Source organism: Polyodon spathula, chromosome 42 (genome assembly GCF_017654505.1).
Source record: "Polyodon spathula isolate WHYD16114869_AA chromosome 42, ASM1765450v1, whole genome shotgun sequence".
Lineage (NCBI taxonomy): Eukaryota > Metazoa > Chordata > Actinopteri > Acipenseriformes > Polyodontidae > Polyodon > Polyodon spathula.
Window position 1 is genome coordinate 3,113,326 of NC_054575.1, and position 17,144 is coordinate 3,130,469.

The 17,144-nt window shown below is 46.8% G+C and overlaps 2 protein-coding genes across 2 annotated transcripts; one reads left to right on the forward strand and one right to left on the reverse strand.

The window, feature by feature from the left end:
- Window positions 1-1,909: 1,909 nt before the first annotated feature.
- On the forward strand, window positions 1,910-8,543 carry LOC121305231 (progestin and adipoQ receptor family member 4-like). The gene is made up of 4 exons (XM_041236778.1): window positions 1,910-2,108; window positions 3,004-3,180; window positions 7,476-7,694; window positions 7,897-8,543. Exons 2-4 carry the CDS (start codon window positions 3,015-3,017, stop codon window positions 8,325-8,327), a joined length of 816 nt encoding a protein of 271 aa, XP_041092712.1. The 5' UTR covers window positions 1,910-2,108; window positions 3,004-3,014; the 3' UTR covers window positions 8,328-8,543.
- Window positions 8,544-11,016: 2,473 nt separating this feature from the next.
- pkmyt1 (protein kinase, membrane associated tyrosine/threonine 1) lies at window positions 11,017-15,267 on the reverse strand. The gene is made up of 9 exons (XM_041236755.1): window positions 15,242-15,267; window positions 14,761-15,151; window positions 14,278-14,564; window positions 13,802-14,008; window positions 13,592-13,698; window positions 13,209-13,381; window positions 12,589-12,788; window positions 12,226-12,318; window positions 11,017-12,015 (listed from the first exon to the last, which is right to left on the reverse strand). The coding sequence occupies exons 1-9, from the start codon at window positions 15,265-15,267 to the stop codon at window positions 11,820-11,822; spliced, it is 1,680 nt and encodes a 559-aa protein (XP_041092689.1). The 3' UTR covers window positions 11,017-11,819.
- Window positions 15,268-17,144: the final 1,877 nt, after the last annotated feature.

A 17,144-nucleotide genomic window follows, 5' to 3' on the forward strand; every position in this document is an offset into this window, starting at 1 on the left:
CCTGTGTGTGATTGTGATAAGAAATTAATAAATAAAATCGCGGGTTTTCGAGTGGATCTCAGTGGGCACTGCCACCTGGTGTCGTGGAGTATCACTGCCACAGTCTGACTCACAGCGGCCGCGGTGTCGCATCAGCCCCCCACCTCCTCTATGGGAGGCTATTGCAGCGAAAGCTATTCTTATATATAGCTCCTTATATATACACACACACACACACACACACACACACATACATATATATAGATATATATATAGGTGAGACGGTGTCACAGAGACTCCGCAGATATATATATATCTATATATATACTACAGTATATTGTAACATTACATATATATAAGAGAGAGAGAGAGAGAGAGAGACAGATATATATATATATATATATATATATATATATATATAATATATAATATATATATATATAATATACTCTTATATAATATAGAGTACATTTACCTTTCGACATCTTAACATGTTTCACATGTCCGTTTAGTTTTTACAGTAGTACCTTCGACACATCTACATATATATATATATCTACATAATATATTATATTTATTTATAGATAATATATAGGAAAATCTTTCAAATCTTACATGAAATGTTACATATATATATATATATATGAAATATAATAATATATATATATATATATATATATAAATGTTTTAAGCATTTATATTCTTCGACATGTAACATGTGTCACGCTGGTAAAATTGGTATATTAACCATTACCCCAAGTAGTAAGAAATTTACTTTACTCTTACAAAATGTTATGTAATAATGCAAAAAAACAAACAAAAAAACAACAAAAAACTAAATTAAGGCACACGGTGAACGCTGGTAGAATGTGGTAAATTAACACGGACCCCCAAGAAGAAGAAATTGTGGGACTCTTTCTGTCTGTCTGTCTCAATGCCTGCCTATCCGTCTGTCTGTCTGTCTCAATGCCTGCCTGTCTGTCCTGTCTGTCTGCCTGTCTGTCTGTCTGTCTGTCTGTCTCAATGCCTGCCTGTCTGTCTGTCTGTCTCAATGCCTCAGACAGACGGACGAGTTACTGTACTGGACAAAACGACAGACAGCAGACATAGTTACGGACGACAGACAGTCAGTCCATCTGTAGTTACGGACGGACGGACAGCCTGACAGACAGAGTTACTGACGTCTGACGGTCATCCAGACAGAGAGAGTTACGGACGGACAGGACACAGACAGACATAGTTACGGACGGAGACGGACTGGCTCCTTCAGACAGAAAGAAGAGGTCGTACGGACCTACAGCACAGAGAGAGTTCGACGACGGACCAGTCTCAGACAGCAGAGAGTTACGGACGGACGGACAGACGAGACAGAGAGAGTTACGGACGGACGGGGACAGACAGACAGAGAGCCTTAGACGGACGCTGTCTGCCTGTGCGTCTGTCTGTCTGTCTGTCTCTCTGTCTGTCTGTCTGCCTGCCTGCCTGTCTCTCTCTCTGTCTGTCTGCCTGCCTGCCTGTCTGTCTGTCTGTCTGTCTCTCTCAATTGCCTGACCTGTCCCTGACAGCAGACTCTCTCTGTCCTCAATCCTGCCTGTCCTGTCCCTCTCTCATGACTGACTGTAGACTGACTGACATACAAGAGAGGCAGTCTTACGGCCTGTACTCTTTTTTTGTCTGCCTGCCCTGCCTGCCTGTCTGTCTGTCTGTCTCTCTGTCTGAATGCCTCGAATGAAAAAAAAAACCGTTATCAGTGGAATCTTTGAGATTTCAAAATAACGGCGTTCGAACGCTGATGCCCCTCCCCCCTCCTCCCTCCCTCCCTCCTCCACTCTCCTCCTCCACTGCCGCCCGGTCCTCTCTCTCTCCCTCTCTCTCTTTAATTCATTCATTATAAAGAGCTAGCCCAGCCAAACGCCGTAGCCGCGCCCTCCTTCCTTTACTCCATTCGGTCAGCCGAGGGGAGAGGAGGGGAGAGGAGAGACAGCGCCGGTTTTCACTTCGTCCGGACGGCGAAACTACCGTTTTTTGAGCCGCCGCGGTTTCTAAGAGAACGAACCCGAGTTTGAGAAGCAAATCGCGGCTTTACACACGGCAGCGAGCCCAGAGGGAGGGAGAGCGGGTGAATGAAGGTGGAAATTCATTCAGTTTTAAACAAATCACAAGCACAAAGTATTATTATTATTATTAATATAATAATAATAATAATAATAATAATAATAATAGACAAGATCTGACCTCTGGCGCTTTCTGGAGTTGCTCGTTCGCCTAGGGGACAATAAGTAATTGATTATTGATTATTATTATTATTATTATTATTATTATTATTATTATTATTATTATTATTATTATTATTATTATTATTATTATTATTATTATTATTATTATTATTATTATTATTATTAACGAGTTACAAATCTGATCCGAGACCGAAAACGTGGAGAGTTTTCAATTATCATCGTTTTCAAAACCGGATTACAATTTAGAAATGTTAACGAGAAACGTTAGCTGTGTACTGCGAACTTTTTAAATATATCGGAAGAATGAGCCATATGGATTTTAAAAGTAACAAAAGCTTGCTTATTTATTTATTTATTCAAAAGTACTTTTCTGTGGGTTTTTTTTCCCCTACCAGTAGTACTGGAGAATAGTATTTAAAAAAAAACTATAATGACTATACGTTTAGTTTTATATTTATTATTATTATTATTATTATTATTATTATTATTATTATTATATCATAGTTCTTTTTTTCCACAAAAAGTATTTTTTTTTTTTTTTTTTTTTTTTTTTAAAGGCTTGTCACTTTTAAATTTGGTGGTTTGTTTTTGTCACTAAAACAGTAGTTAAAGTCAAATATGGGTTCCCATAACACCAGAACCTTTTATATATTGATATGGATATATATATGTGTGTGTGTGTGTGTGTGTGTGTGTGTGTGTGTGTGTGTGTGTGGTGTATATATATATATATATATATATATGTATATATATATTTAAAAATCTCTGTTGTTTTGCTTGGGTCCAGTCGGTATCTCGATGGCTTTCCTGAACGGGCCTCGTTTGCTGGACTTGGCGAGCTCCCCTCGGCACCTCCAGTTCAATAAATACGTGCTGACCGGTTACCGGCCCGTGTCCTCGGTCAGCGAGTGTATCAAGAGCCTCTTCTACCTTCACAACGAACTGGGGAACATTTACACACACGGTGAGTAGCTTTAACAATCCGCTGCACAGCAGTGTGATCCAGTCCTGCTTTCACTAGGAGTTTAATAATCAGACTCCCGCTGCACAGCAGTGTGATCCAGTCCTGCTTTCACTAGGAGTTTAATAATCAGACTCCCGCTGCACAGCAGTGTGATCCAGTCCTGCTTTCACTAGGAGTTTAATAATCAGACTCCCGCTGCACAGCAGTGTGATCCAGTCCTGCTTTCACTAGGAGTTTAATAATCAGACTCCCGCTGCACAGCAGTGTGATCCAGTCCTGCTTTCACTAGGAGTTTAATAATCAGACTCCCGCTGCACAGCAGTGTGATCCAGTCCTGCTTTCACTAGGAGTTTAATAATCAGACTCCCGCTGCACAGCAGTGTGATCCAGTCCTGCTTTCACTAGGAGTTTAATAATCAGACTCCCGCTGCACAGCAGTGTGATCCAGTCCTGCTTTCACTAGGAGTTTAATAATCAGACTCCCGCTGCACAGCAGTGTGATCCAGTCCTGCTTTCACTAGGAGTTTAATAATCAGACTCCCGCTGCACAGCAGTGTGATCCAGTCCTGCTTTCACTAGGAGTTTAATAATCAGACTCCCGCTGCACAGCAGTGTGATCCAGTCCTGCTTTCACTAGGAGTTTAATAATCAGACTCCCGCTGCACAGCAGTGTGATCCAGTCCTGCTTTCACTAGGAGTTTAATAATCAGACTCCCGCTGCACAGCAGTGTGATCCAGTCCTGCTTTCACTAGGAGTTTAATAATCAGACTCCCGCTGCACAGCAGTGTGATCCAGTCCTGCTTTCACTAGGAGTTTAATAATCAGACTCCCGCTGCACAGCAGTGTGATCCAGTCCTGCTTTCACTAGGAGTTTAATAATCAGACTCCCGCTGCACAGCAGTGTGATCCAGTCCTGCTTTCACTAGGAGTTTAATAATCAGACTCCCGCTGCACAGCAGTGTGATCCAGTCCTGCTTTCACTAGGAGTTTAATAATCAGACTCCCGCTGCACAGCAGTGTGATCCAGTCCTGCTTTCACTAGGAGTTTAATAATCAGACTCCCGCTGCACAGCAGTGTGATCCAGTCCTGCTTTCACTAGGAGTTTAATAATCAGACTCCCGCTGCACAGCGGTGTGATCCAGTCCTGCTTTCACTAGGAGTTTAATAATCAGACTCCCGCTGCACAGCGGTGTGATCCAGTCCTGCTTTCACTAGGAGTTTAATAATCAGACTCCCGCTGCACAGCAGTGTGATCCAGTCCTGCTTTCACTAGGAGTTTAATAATCAGACTCCCGCTGCACAGCAGTGTGATCCAGTCCTGCTTTCACTAGGAGTTTAATAATCAGACTCCCGCTGCACAGCAGTGTGATCCAGTCCTGCTTTCACTAGGAGTTTAATAATCAGACTCCCGCTGCACAGCAGTGTGATCCAGTCCTGCTTTCACTAGGAGTTTAATAATCAGACTCCCGCTGCACAGCGGTGTGATCCAGTCCTGCTTTCACTAGGAGTTTAATAATCAGACTCCCGCTGCACAGCGGTGTGATCCAGTCCTGCTTTCACTAGGAGTTTAATAATCAGACTCCCGCTGCACAGCAGTGTGATCCAGTCCTGCTTTCACTAGGAGTTTAATAATCAGACTCCCGCTGCACAGCAGTGTGATCCAGTCCTGCTTTCACTAGGAGTTTAATAATCAGACTCCCGCTGCACAGCAGTGTGATCCAGTCCTGCTTTCACTAGGAGTTTAATAATCAGACTCCCGCTGCACAGCAGTGTGATCCAGTCCTGCTTTCACTAGGAGTTTAATAATCAGACTCCCGCTGCACAGCGGTGTGATCCAGTCCTGCTTTCACTAGGAGTTTAATAATCAGACTCCCGCTGCACAGCGGTGTGATCCAGTCCTGCTTTCACTAGGAGTTTAATAATCAGACTCCCGCTGCACAGCGGTGTGATCCAGTCCTGCTTTCACTAGGAGTTTAATAATCAGACTCCCGCTGCACAGCGGTGTGATCCAGTCCTGCTTTCACTAGGAGTTTAATAATCAGACTCCCGCTGCACAGCGGTGTGATCCAGTCCTGCTTTCACTAGGAGTTTAATAATCAGACTCCCGCTGCACAGCAGTGTGATCCAGTCCTGCTTTCACTAGGAGTTTAATAATCAGACTCCCGCTGCACAGCAGTGTGATCCAGTCCTGCTTTCACTAGGAGTTTAATAATCAGACTCCCGCTGCACAGCAGTGTGATCCAGTCCTGCTTTCACTAGGAGTTTAATAATCAGACTCCCGCTGCACAGCAGTGTGATCCAGTCCTGGTTTCACTAGGAGTTTAATAATAAGACACACCTGAGCTTGTTAGCCAGACACACTGGGGGCTGAGTTTGACTCTACAATATATTCCTTGGTGTCTGTGTTAGTTTACTTCATTCTCCCTGCAATGGGTAGGTGTGTAGTTCACTCCAGGGTTTTATATCAGTGTTATGCACTCTGTGTTTTTGCATGCTGTACGCTCTGACACACAATCGGCCCTCTGTTTTTCCGTGCTGTAGGTCACGGCTCCGCTGAGCAGCTTACCGTATTGAGAGGAGACTTCACCGCTGGGCTGGCTAACAATGTAATCTATTTAGTTGTGACCTTAATCTTTCCATACCCCCACTAGCGAATTCAGCACAAAGCCACACCAAACAGAGCAGGTGGTGAAATTAGCTTTCTCAAGTGAAATTCATTTGGCAGAGGCTTTTATCCAAAGCAAGAGTAGGGGGTGGGGGTGAACTCTGCATCTTCTACAGCTGCTGCTGCTGCAGAGTCACTTCCAATAGGACCTCGTTTGTTTTGCGTCTCGTCCGAAGGACGGAGCACAAGGAGGTTCAGTGACTTGCACAGGGTCGCACACAAACACACACACACACACACACACAGGGAGTCAGTGACTGAGCCGGGATTTGAACCTCCTGGTACCAAGATCCCTTTTCTTTAACCACTGGATCAGCGAGCCTGCCTTTTGAAGCTATCTTGTAAGTATTGTATTAGATTCTGTGACCCTGGTTCCACACTCAAATGGTAATTTCCATTAAATCCCCCCTCTAGTGGAAGGGTGTGTTAACGCACAGGATAGACGGGGTACCCCCAGAACAATCCTTGCAGGGATGGAAGTAAGACTCCTGTTCCACAGCAGTGTGATCCAGTCCTGGTTTCACTAGGAGTTTAATAATCAGACACACCTGAGCTTGTTAGCTAGACACACTGGGGGCTGATCAAGCTGGTAATAAAACCTGGACTGGATCACGCTGCTGTGCAATAGGAGTCTGATTCCCATCTATATGTTTGGAGACCTTAATCAGTTCAACACACGTTCAGCACCTTAAGACGCCACTTTGATATATTTGACGAACCCGAACTGTTTTCAGACTTGACTTGTTCTTTTGGTTTGGTATTCAGTTGATGCAGAGGAGGTTGCTGTGTGATCAGCAGGGCATTCAGCATGGAGCAACGATGTGCTCTCTGTGCTGCTAACGAGGCAACCAATAACAAAGCAGGCTTGTTTACTTTCTAGAAAACTGCAGTGGTTACTGTAGTGAGGCCAAAACATGATTCAAACAGTACCCCCTCTGTTTCAATAGCCCTAGTTGTATATATTATACTGGACTGTGGCTCCAGCAGTGCTTCACACAGCCCCCCTGAGTTTCAATAGCCATAGTTTTATATATTATACTGGACTGTGGCTCCAGCAATGATTCAAACAGCCCCCCTGAGTTTCAATAGCCATAGTTTTATATATTATACTGAACTGTGGCTCCAGCAATGATTCAGACAGTCCCCCTGAGTTTCAATAGCCATAGTTTTATATATTATACTGGACTGTGGCTCCAGCAGTGCTTCAGACAGCCCCCCTGAGTTTCAATAGCCATAGTTTTATATATTATACTGGACTGTGGCTCCAGCAGTGCTTCAGACAGCCCCCCTGAGTTTCAATAGCCATAGTTTTATATATTATACTGGACTGTGGCTCCAGCAGTGCTTCAGACAGCCCCCCTGAGTTTCAATAGCCATAGTTTCATATATTATACTGGACTGTGGCTCCAGCAGTGCTTCAGACAGCCCCCCTGAGTTCCAATAGCCATAGTTTTATTTATTATACTGGACTGTGGAATGGGTGAAACTGCTATTCAATATGGCAATAGGAGTCAATTTCCATCCCTGCGCACACACACAGTCATAACATTGGTAGCTGGTAAGAACTACAGAGTGGAGGATTCTGGGAAGTGTAGTCTGCCTCTCACCCTCTGCCTCTGCTCCCGCAGGTATCCCTCTGCTGTGCTTCCTGTTCCTGCTGCCTCTCAGTATCCCGTGGGCTCAGATCAGCGTAACGTGGCTGGGGGTTGTCCACTTCCTGGCCTGCCTGTCCCCTCAGCTGGGCTCGGTGCTCTACCACCTGTTCATGAACCACGAGGGCGGCGCACCCGTCTACCGCACCCTGCTCACCCTGGACATGTGCGGGATCTGCATGGTCAACACGCTGGGTGAGTGGAGCACACAGAGACACTGAGATTCACTGAGACACACTGAGACACTGACACACAGATGCTTAGAGACAGTCACACACAACACACACACTCTCACATACTGTGATGCGCTTACACTGAGAGTACCTATCTGAGGCTCCCTCACAGTTTCTGTCTCTCCCTCCCTCCTCCTCCCTTCTCTCTCTCTCTCCCCTCTCAGGAGCCCTCCCCATCGTGTACACCACTCTGCTGTGCTACCCCTCCACCCGCACCGTGGCTCTGCTCTCCTACACCCTCCTCTCTTCCTACGCCATCTACTGCGCCGTGTCGGCGACCAGCTGCTACCGCCGGCTGCAAGCCTTCGCCTGGCAGGCCCTGTTCAGGTTCCTGCTCTTCTACACGCGCTGGGCGGGGCTGGGGGCCGGGAGCCCCACCGCCCTGCGCCACTTCCTCACCACGGACCTCCTGGCCCTCCTTGGGGGTCTCATCAACATCACAAGGGTCCCGGAGCGCTGGCGGCCCGGTCTCTTCGACTACTGGTGCAACAGCCACCAGATCATGCACGTGCTGGCGGTGGGGTCTATACTCTACCTGCACTGGGGGGTCCTGGATGATCTGCTGTGGATTAGTAGCTACCGCTGCCCCCCCTGACTCAGAGAGAGAGAGACCAGGACAACCCCCTCCCCCACCTCTCCTTCTGTCTCTCCCTCTGTCGTGTCCCCCAATCTCCTCTACTAAAACCAGCCTGACCCCAAACAGTATTTCAGAGCATTCCTAGTGATGTATTCAACACAAGCACAGAGACACACTAACTCACACTGAAACAGAGACACACACAAGCACAGAGACACACTAACTCACACTGAAACAGAGACACACACAAGCACAGAGACACACTAACTCACACTGAAACAGATACACACACAAGCAGAGACACACTAACTCACTCTGAAACACAGTACTGCACAGCTCTGGCCAAAAGTTTTGCATCACCTAGAATTTTAGGATTGAGACATTTAAAAAAAAAAAAAAAAAAAAAAACTACTTTATTTATTATGTAATTTAGTAATTTAAATACGTTTAATTTATTTAACAGTATTTACTAACATTTAGTTCTCTCAAAGATGTTTTACTACAAAATGTATCGCAAAAAATAAGTCTACCGGAAGCCACAATAGTAGCACAGTGAGTATTTCATGTTAGATTTTGAAATGTCACATTTTCCCAGTCAGTTTTTTCAATGTGAAGTATTTGGGAAAACTACAAACCGCTGGTGTGCAATTCAATATGTTAACAAGGGAACATTATTCAGCAGCTTTCAGTGGACTCTATGAAGCTGAGGGAGTTCATTCTATATAGAGGGGGTGCAATTCAATATGTTAACAAGGGAACATTATTCAGCAGCTTTCACTGGACTCTATGAAGCTGAGGGAGTTCATTCTATATAGAGGGGGTGCAATTAAATATGTTAACAAGGGAACATTATTCAGCAGCTTTGGACTCTATGAAGCTGAGATTCTATGAAGCAATTCAATATGTTAACAAGGGAACATTATTCAGCAGCTTTCAGTGGACTCTATGAAGCTGAGGGAGTTCATTCTATATAGAGAAGTAGGAGAATGCAAAACCTTTGACCAGAGCTGTATATTTATTGGGGAGTATTGTCTCAAAGGTGCTGAAATTACATTGTTTTATCTCCCTGAATGGTTTGACCGATTGGGTGACCATGGTGTAAATATGCCTAAAGCTACACTGATAACGTTGAACAGAGTTTTTAATAAAACATAGAAGGTTGTCTGTCCATTCTGGAATTTGTAGCCCTGCTTCTCAAAGTAATTATTAATAAAAGAGGAATTATATATTTTTAACTAAACTTGTCTCTTGGTCTTTTTTTTTTAAAAATCAATATATTTATTTTTATTTCACAAGATCACGTTCAGTTTTATTATTAAAAAAAAAAGTATCACGGTAATTATTATTAAAGACAATCTTTTTGGTGTCTTGTCTTTTTTATCTTCGAAAACAGTAGATTTCATTAGGAATATTTCACAGGATCCCGTTCAGTTTTTTATTAGTAAAAAAAAAAAAGGACACGGTAATGTTGGAAAAGCATTGTAAAGCACAGCAAAGTGTGATAAAGCATAGGGAAGCATTGTAAAGCAGAGGGGTCTGGTAAAGCACAGGGAAGCATTGTAAAGCACAGAGAGGTCTGGTAAAGCATAGGGAAGCATTGTAAAGCACAGAGAGGTCTGGTAAAGCATAGGGAAGCATTGTAAAGCACAGAGAGGTCTGGTAAAGCACAGGGAAGCATTGTAAAGCACAGAGAGGTCTGGTAAAGCATAGGGAAGCATTGTAAAGCACAGAGAGGTCTGGTAAAGCATAGGGAAGCATTGTAAAGCACGGAGAGGTCTGGTAAAGCATAGGGAAGCATTGTAAAGCACAGAGAGGTCTGGTAAAGCATAGGGAAGCATTGTAAAGCACAGAGAGGTCTGGTAAAGCACAGGGAAGCATTGTAAAGCACAGAGAGGTCTGGTAAAGCATAGGGAAGCATTGTAAAGCACAGAGAGGTCTGGTAAAGCACAGGGAAGCATTGTAAAGCACAGAGAGGTCTGGTAAAGCATAGGGAAGCATTGTAAAGCACGGAGAGGTCTGGTAAAGCACAGGGAAGCATTGTAAAGCACGGAGAGGTCTGGTAAAGCACAGGGAAGCATTGTAAAGCACAGAGAGGTCTGGTAAAGCATAGGGAAGCATTGTAAAGCACAGAGAGGTCTGGTAAAGCATAGGGAAGCATTGTAAAGCACAGAGAGGTCTGGTAAAGCACAGGGAAGCATTGTAAAGCACAGAGAAGCATTGTAAAGCACAGCGAGGTGTGGTAAAGCATAGGGAAGCATTGTAAAGCACAGAGAGGTCTGGTAAACTAGGGCAAGCTATGGTAGGTGCAACTAGGGAAAAGCATTGGGGGGGGGGAGACTGCAAAGTGACCTTGCACCAGGGTAAAATATTATAGAGTATTATACTATATTAAATATAATATATTAAAATATAGACTGTTATAAGGGCAAAACACAGAGGTTAGAAATGACATCACCCAAGCTCTGTTTGAGCTCAGAAAGAGAATCTGAACTTTCCTGTTCAAGCGAAAGAGTTTAACAGGAACAAACGAGGCGCGAAAAAGAAACGACAGTAAAAACGCCGTTCCCTCACAGAACCCCCTTTTACTGCGGTTCTGTGGGGAAAACCGCATACAGGTAACTCTCAAATTCAGCAACACACAAAATAGCGATGGGGGAGAATGGGATATTAAAATGCTTTGAAAGACATATGATATTTCAATAATATATAGCAATAATAGCAATTTATTTCAATAATACAAGATTTATCCAAATAACTCAATAAATGAATTACTTCCACGACCCATTGCAGAAACAAAACAAAAAAGATTGCTCCAGATAAACTCAAAAAGGCGGTCAAGCGACTTACAAAACAAACATCACACAGTTAGAGTTGCACAAAGCGATTATCGGGACGGCGCTCTCCTCAGACAGTCAGGGGCTGACAATCGGGCGCGAGGATCGCCGGTGCGGATCAGGGCTGATTCACCCGTTCAGAGTGAAGTAAGAAGCAGCTGCTTGGGGTTCATGTGGGTTGCTGCTCTCCACAGAGTCTTTCAGAAAAACAGCGATCGTCACAAACCCCAAGCAGCTGAACGGTGAATCAGCCCCGATCCACACCAGCGACCCTTGCACCAGATCTCAGCAGACAGCTTAATCCAGACTGTCGAATAATCTGTTTTCACAGTTCTACTGTACAGTGGATCAGGCAGTACCAGAACTAGACACACACTGGGCTAATGAAGCTGGTAGTAAAACCTGGAATGGGTGACAATGCTGTGCAACACGAGTCTGATTTTCATTCCTGTTTAAACTGGCGCAAGTGTGTATCAGTTCTCAGCATGTAGTCACACTGCTCTGAAACAATTTTTATTTAATTATTATTGTACTTTTTTTTTTTTTTATAAATATAAATCTGTTTTGTAACAAAAAACAACCCCCCCCCAAATAAAACAGCTTTGATCAGTCTGCCTTTCCCCTCTGGCAGCAGTCTGTGTGTGTGTGTGCGCGATGTATGCCGAAGTGAGTCTCTTCATTCTTGCTGTTCCAGAGATACCTCTTCAAACAGGCTGAGCAGGTTGCGGGGCTCGAACCCGGGTCTGGGCGGGACGGGCAGGGTAGGCTGGGGGCTCACTGTGCTGGGAGAGGACGAGGAGGTGAGGATCAGGGTGGAAGGGGAGCAGCAGGCATCACTGATTCCACTCACATTGGGGGTGCTGTCTCCACTCCTGAAACGCGATTATAATTATTATTACTGTATCTCATGTATTATGCATTTCTCTGTATCTGAAGTATTATGGATTTTCTTGTTACTACTCTTGTAAAGCTCTTTGTGATGGCGGTCCGTTGTGAAAAGGTGCTATATAAAAATAAAGACAAAGACTACTAAAATAATTATATTATTATGATGATGGTTATTAATATGAAAGCTGTGCCACCTTTTGGAGCTGGAGCTGTGAGGAGAGAGGCGGCGTGGAGTGGAGGTGCTGCCCAGAGACAAGCGCCCTCGCAGAGACGGGGAACAAAAACCACTGTAGAGAGAGAGAGAGAGGCGAGTCATTGTCTGTAGAATTACTAACACACACACACACAGATGCATAGAAAAGACTCCTATTGCAGAGCAGCGTGATCCATTCCAGGTTTTACTACCAGCTCGATCAGCCGACAGTGTTTCTAGGGAACAAGCTCAGGTGTGTCTTATTATTAAACTCCTAGTGAAACTAGGGAATGGATCACACTGCTGTGCAGCAGGAGTCTCATTTCAGACAACCACACACACACACACACACACTCTCTCTTACCCTCGGAGTCTGGTCGGGGAGCAGTCTGGCTGCAGGGCCAGCAGGGAGGGCAGCTGAAAGACCTCGTCCCCAACGCTGTCTGGCTCCAGATCACTGCTGCTGTCCGTCAGGACGGGGGTCCCAGCCCTCGTCAGCGTGACCCAGCGGAGAGGCAGGGGGGCGAGGGCGAGCCAGACCCCACATAGTAGCGACACCAGCCACTGAGAGAGAGGGGGAGGGGAGGGGAGACCGTCAGACCGAAAATAGCGTGTCTGTGTGTATACACTTATTTGTTTAATTAGCAGGTGTCTTTATCCAAGGTGACTCACAGAGACTAGTGTGTGTGTGAGCTATGCATCAGCTGCAGAGTCACTTACAACAACGTCTCACCCCAAAGACAGAGCACAAGGAGGTTCAGTGACTCGCTCAGGGTCACACACAGGGAGTCAGCGACTGAGCCGGAATTTGAACCTCCTGGTATCAAGACCCCCTTTTTTTCTGTGAACACTGAAACCATGAAATGATAAATCGCAAAAAAGTCTACCAGAAGCCAGACAGTAGTGCCAGTAACATTTCACGTTAGAGTCTGAGGCGAAGCACCAGCCGCTGAGAGAGACAGAGAGAGAAGCTGGCAGGAGTACCTGACAGAACGACAGCACGCGGCTCAGCGCTTCTCTCACAGCAAGGGACAGGCTGCGTCTCCAGCGAACACGCCTCAGAGCAGCCAGGGAGCACAACTGGGAGACTGAGGCCCTGCGAGAGGGGTCAGGGTGCAGCATCACCCTCAACACAGACAGGAGCTCCGGGGAGAGACCTGGGAGAGACAGAGAGAGAGACAGGAGAGGGTTAGAAAGGGAGGGGGGGGGAGAGAGGGTGGAGAGTTAGAGAGGGAAGGGAGAGGAGGAGAGAGAGAAGGAGAGAGAGGGTTAAAGGGGGAAGGGAGAGGAGGAGAAAGAGAGGGTCAGGTAGACACACGCACTCACTCACTCATGCACAGACAGACAGACAGGCTCTTGTCTCTTACCGGAGGTGAACTCTGGAGGCAGGTACCCCTGGCGCAGCTGCTGCCAGCCCTCTCCTCCCGTGGGCAGCTCCATGTTGCAGGCAAGCTCCAGGATTGTGAGGCCCAGGCTGAGAGGAGAGAAGAGAAGAGAAAGGTGCTGTCTGCTTATCCTCTACCCCTCTTACAAGACACACATACACACTCCTCTCTTCTCATCCCCTCCCCTCTCACCTGAACACATCGGCGGCCGGTGTGTATACTCCCCTCAGCAGTTCTGGAGCCATGTACCTGGGGTCTCCCTCCTGCCCCTCTCCCCTCGCCCCCTCTCCCAGCTCCAGAACCAGACCAAAGTCCCCCAGCTTGCAGCGCCCGGCCGGGGAGAGGAAGGCGTTGGCGGGCTTCACATCCATGTGCAGGAGCCCGTGCCGGTGGAGATGCCTGAGAGAGAGAGAGAGAGAGAGAGGGGTTTAAAATCCATCCTCTTATTAGATTTAATAACATCCACAGGGCTGGGAATCAGACTCCTATTGCACAGCAGCGTGATCCAGTCCAGGTTTCACTACCAGCATGATCAGCCCCCAGTGTGTCTAGCTAACAAGCTCAGGTGTGTCTTATTATTAAAATCCCAGTGAAACCCGGACTGGATCACACTGGAGTGGAACGGGAGTCTTCTTACTTGACGGGAGTCTGATTATTTTAGTTCTTACCGGAGCGCGCACAGCAGGTCCCAGAGGAAGTCCCAAGCCTGGGCCTCTCCCGCCGGCTCAGCCTGGGCCTCGCAGTGCTGCTGCAGGCTGCCCCGGCACAGCTCTGTCTGGATGTAGAGCCGGCCACGTTCCTCCCAGGCGCGCTGGAAGCCCACGCAGTTGGGGTGGGGTGGCAGCCGCTCGTGTTTGCGGACCTCCTGCAGTTTGCGCTGCCGGTCGCCGTCTCCGCGGAAACGGTCCATCGAGCGCTTCACCGCGTAGCAGCGTCCGTCCTCGCGACTGCGCACCTGAGGGGTGGCGGGGGCAGTTGAAAACAATACAAGGGTGTTTTATAGTCTCAAATATAATTTTAAGGTTAGAAATATATATATATAGGATTACACACACACGAAGTGAAATACAGAGAGGGACACAGATAAAGACGCACACTCCCCCTCTCCCTCCTCCTCCTCCTCCTCCTCACACACACACTCCCCCCCTCACCTTATACACCTCCCCGAAGGAGCCCTTGCCCAGCTTGCACAGGCACTGGAAGCACTGCTGGAAGTACGTCTCCCCTTTGCTCTCATCGTAGTGGCTGGAGGAGAGGGGCTGCTCAGGGGGCTCCCTGAACGACACCCCCCGGGGGCGGGGCTGGCTCCAGGAGCGCTCCCGATTGGGGAAGAGGCGGCTGAGTGGCGGGACCCCCTTGGCGGGGGGGCGAGGAGGGGGCAGGGAGCGGGAGAGGACGGAGTAAGAGTTGGAGCAGGCTGGCTGGCGGCGCTTCTTGAGGGAGAAGCTGCGCTCGGCTTCTTTGAAGAAAGCAGGCACCGGGATGGGGGTGCAGGTCCGCCGCGAATAACTCCCCACTTCTTCGAGCGAAGCCCCGCTTCGGCTTCTTTGACAAAAGCAGGCACCGTGATGGGGGTTGGGGATGTGGGGGGGGGGGGGGGGGGGGGGGGGGGGGGGTTTAACAGTTTTTAACCAGATCCGATTCCGTGGTACAGGCATGGCCATTGGGATGGGTGGTGGCGGGGGGGGGGGTGTAACTACGAGCTTGGGGAAGGGTGGGCATTGGGGTGGAATCTCTCTAGTGTAGAGGAACAGATGTTATGAAATATTCAAATGAATCCTGCAGCTTTGGAGGTAGAGACTGCGGTTTCGTACTGTGTGCGCGCCTGAATTACTAAAAAACAAACACAAATTGATATTCTGCTGTAATGAAGAATGTTCTCGTTTTTTTTTTCCTGAGTTCGGGGGGGGGGGGGGGGGGGGGGGTGACAGGTGACTCTGTAACCCTATTTCCTTCGCGAGTGTCTCGTAGCGGAAAGAAACATTAAAAACGATAAAGAAGGATGACAGTGAATATATTACAGCACGACGCGCTGAAGCCACTTTAGCCGAGAGGGGCAGGGGAGAGTGACGCTGTGAAGTCAATCAGTCAGTCGAGTTACACACTTTTTAAATTCGATGAAAAAAAGAAGTGTTTTAATTTATTAATTACTTATTTTAAAAGGGCTTTTTCTTGCTTGCTGGCAGAAACACACAGCAAGACTTGATTTGGAGGGGGGGGGGGGGGGGGGGACAGGTACAGGGATTAGCAGGACAAAAGTGTCAAAAAAAAAAAAAAAAAAAAACTACAGCAGATCAAACTAGGAACATTGCTACAATACAACACAGTACAGACATGAAGCTCCGAGGAGGTAGCGAGGAAATCTACACACACACGTGAAACTGCTACAGCTACAGTCCGGTGCTGAGTGGGAAGAGATGTCTCTTACTCTGCACAGTGCCCACTAAGAGAGCATACGAAACGGTTTTTGAATGGTGGAGCTGGTGTTGTGCGATGACACGGCTGCGGTCTAGTCGATTCTGAATTGAGCTTGGTTTTCGGTTTGTTTACCCCCCACCCCCACCCCCCACCCGGAGGTTTTTAGGGCGAGTCCCGAGCTGGGGGCAGGGGTTAATTAGGCAGCTGTGAGGTCGTGAGTAACGAGGAGAGAACAGGCTAGCTTCTGCTATCTTCCTGTGTGGGGTGGGGCAGGTCTCCGATGGATCCTGAAGAGAAGGAGAGACAGACCAGAATGGGTTTTTTTTTTGCATATAATAAAGTTTAACAGGATATATTGTAGCTTACAATGGTTTACCATATTTTTGTGAACATACTTTTCCCCAACCTCTCTGTGCTTTACAATGCTTCCCTATGCTTTACCAGACCTCTCTGTGCTTTACAATGCTTACCTGTGCTTTACCAGACCTCTCTGTGCTTTACAATGCTTCCCTGTGCTTTACCAGACCTCTCTGTGCTTTACAATGCTTCCCTGTGCTTTACCAGACCTCTCTGTGCTTTACAATGCTTCCCTATGCTTTACCAGACCTCTGTGCTTTACAATGCTTCCCTATGCTTTACCAGACCTCTCTGTGCTTTACAATGCTTCCCTATGCTTTACCAGACCTCTCTGTGCTTTACAATGCTTCCCTATGCTTTACCAGACCTCTCTGTGCTTTACAATGCTTCCCTATGCTTTACCAGACCTCTCTGTGCTTTACAATGCTTCCCTGTGCTTTACCAGACCTCTCTGTGCTTTACAATGCTTCCCTATGCTTTACCAGACCTCTCTGTGCTTTACAATGCTTCCCTATGCTTTACCAGACCTCTCTGTGCTTTACAATGCTTCCCTATGCTTTACCAGACCTCTCTGTGCTTTACAATGCTTCCCTATGCTTTACCAGACCTCTCTGTGCTTTACAATGCTTCCCTATGCTTTACCAGACCTCTCTGTGCTTTACAATGCTTCCCTATGCTTTACCAGACCTCTCTGTGCTTTACAATGCTTCCCTATGCTTTACCAGACCTCTCTGTGCTTTACAATGCTTCCCTATGCTTT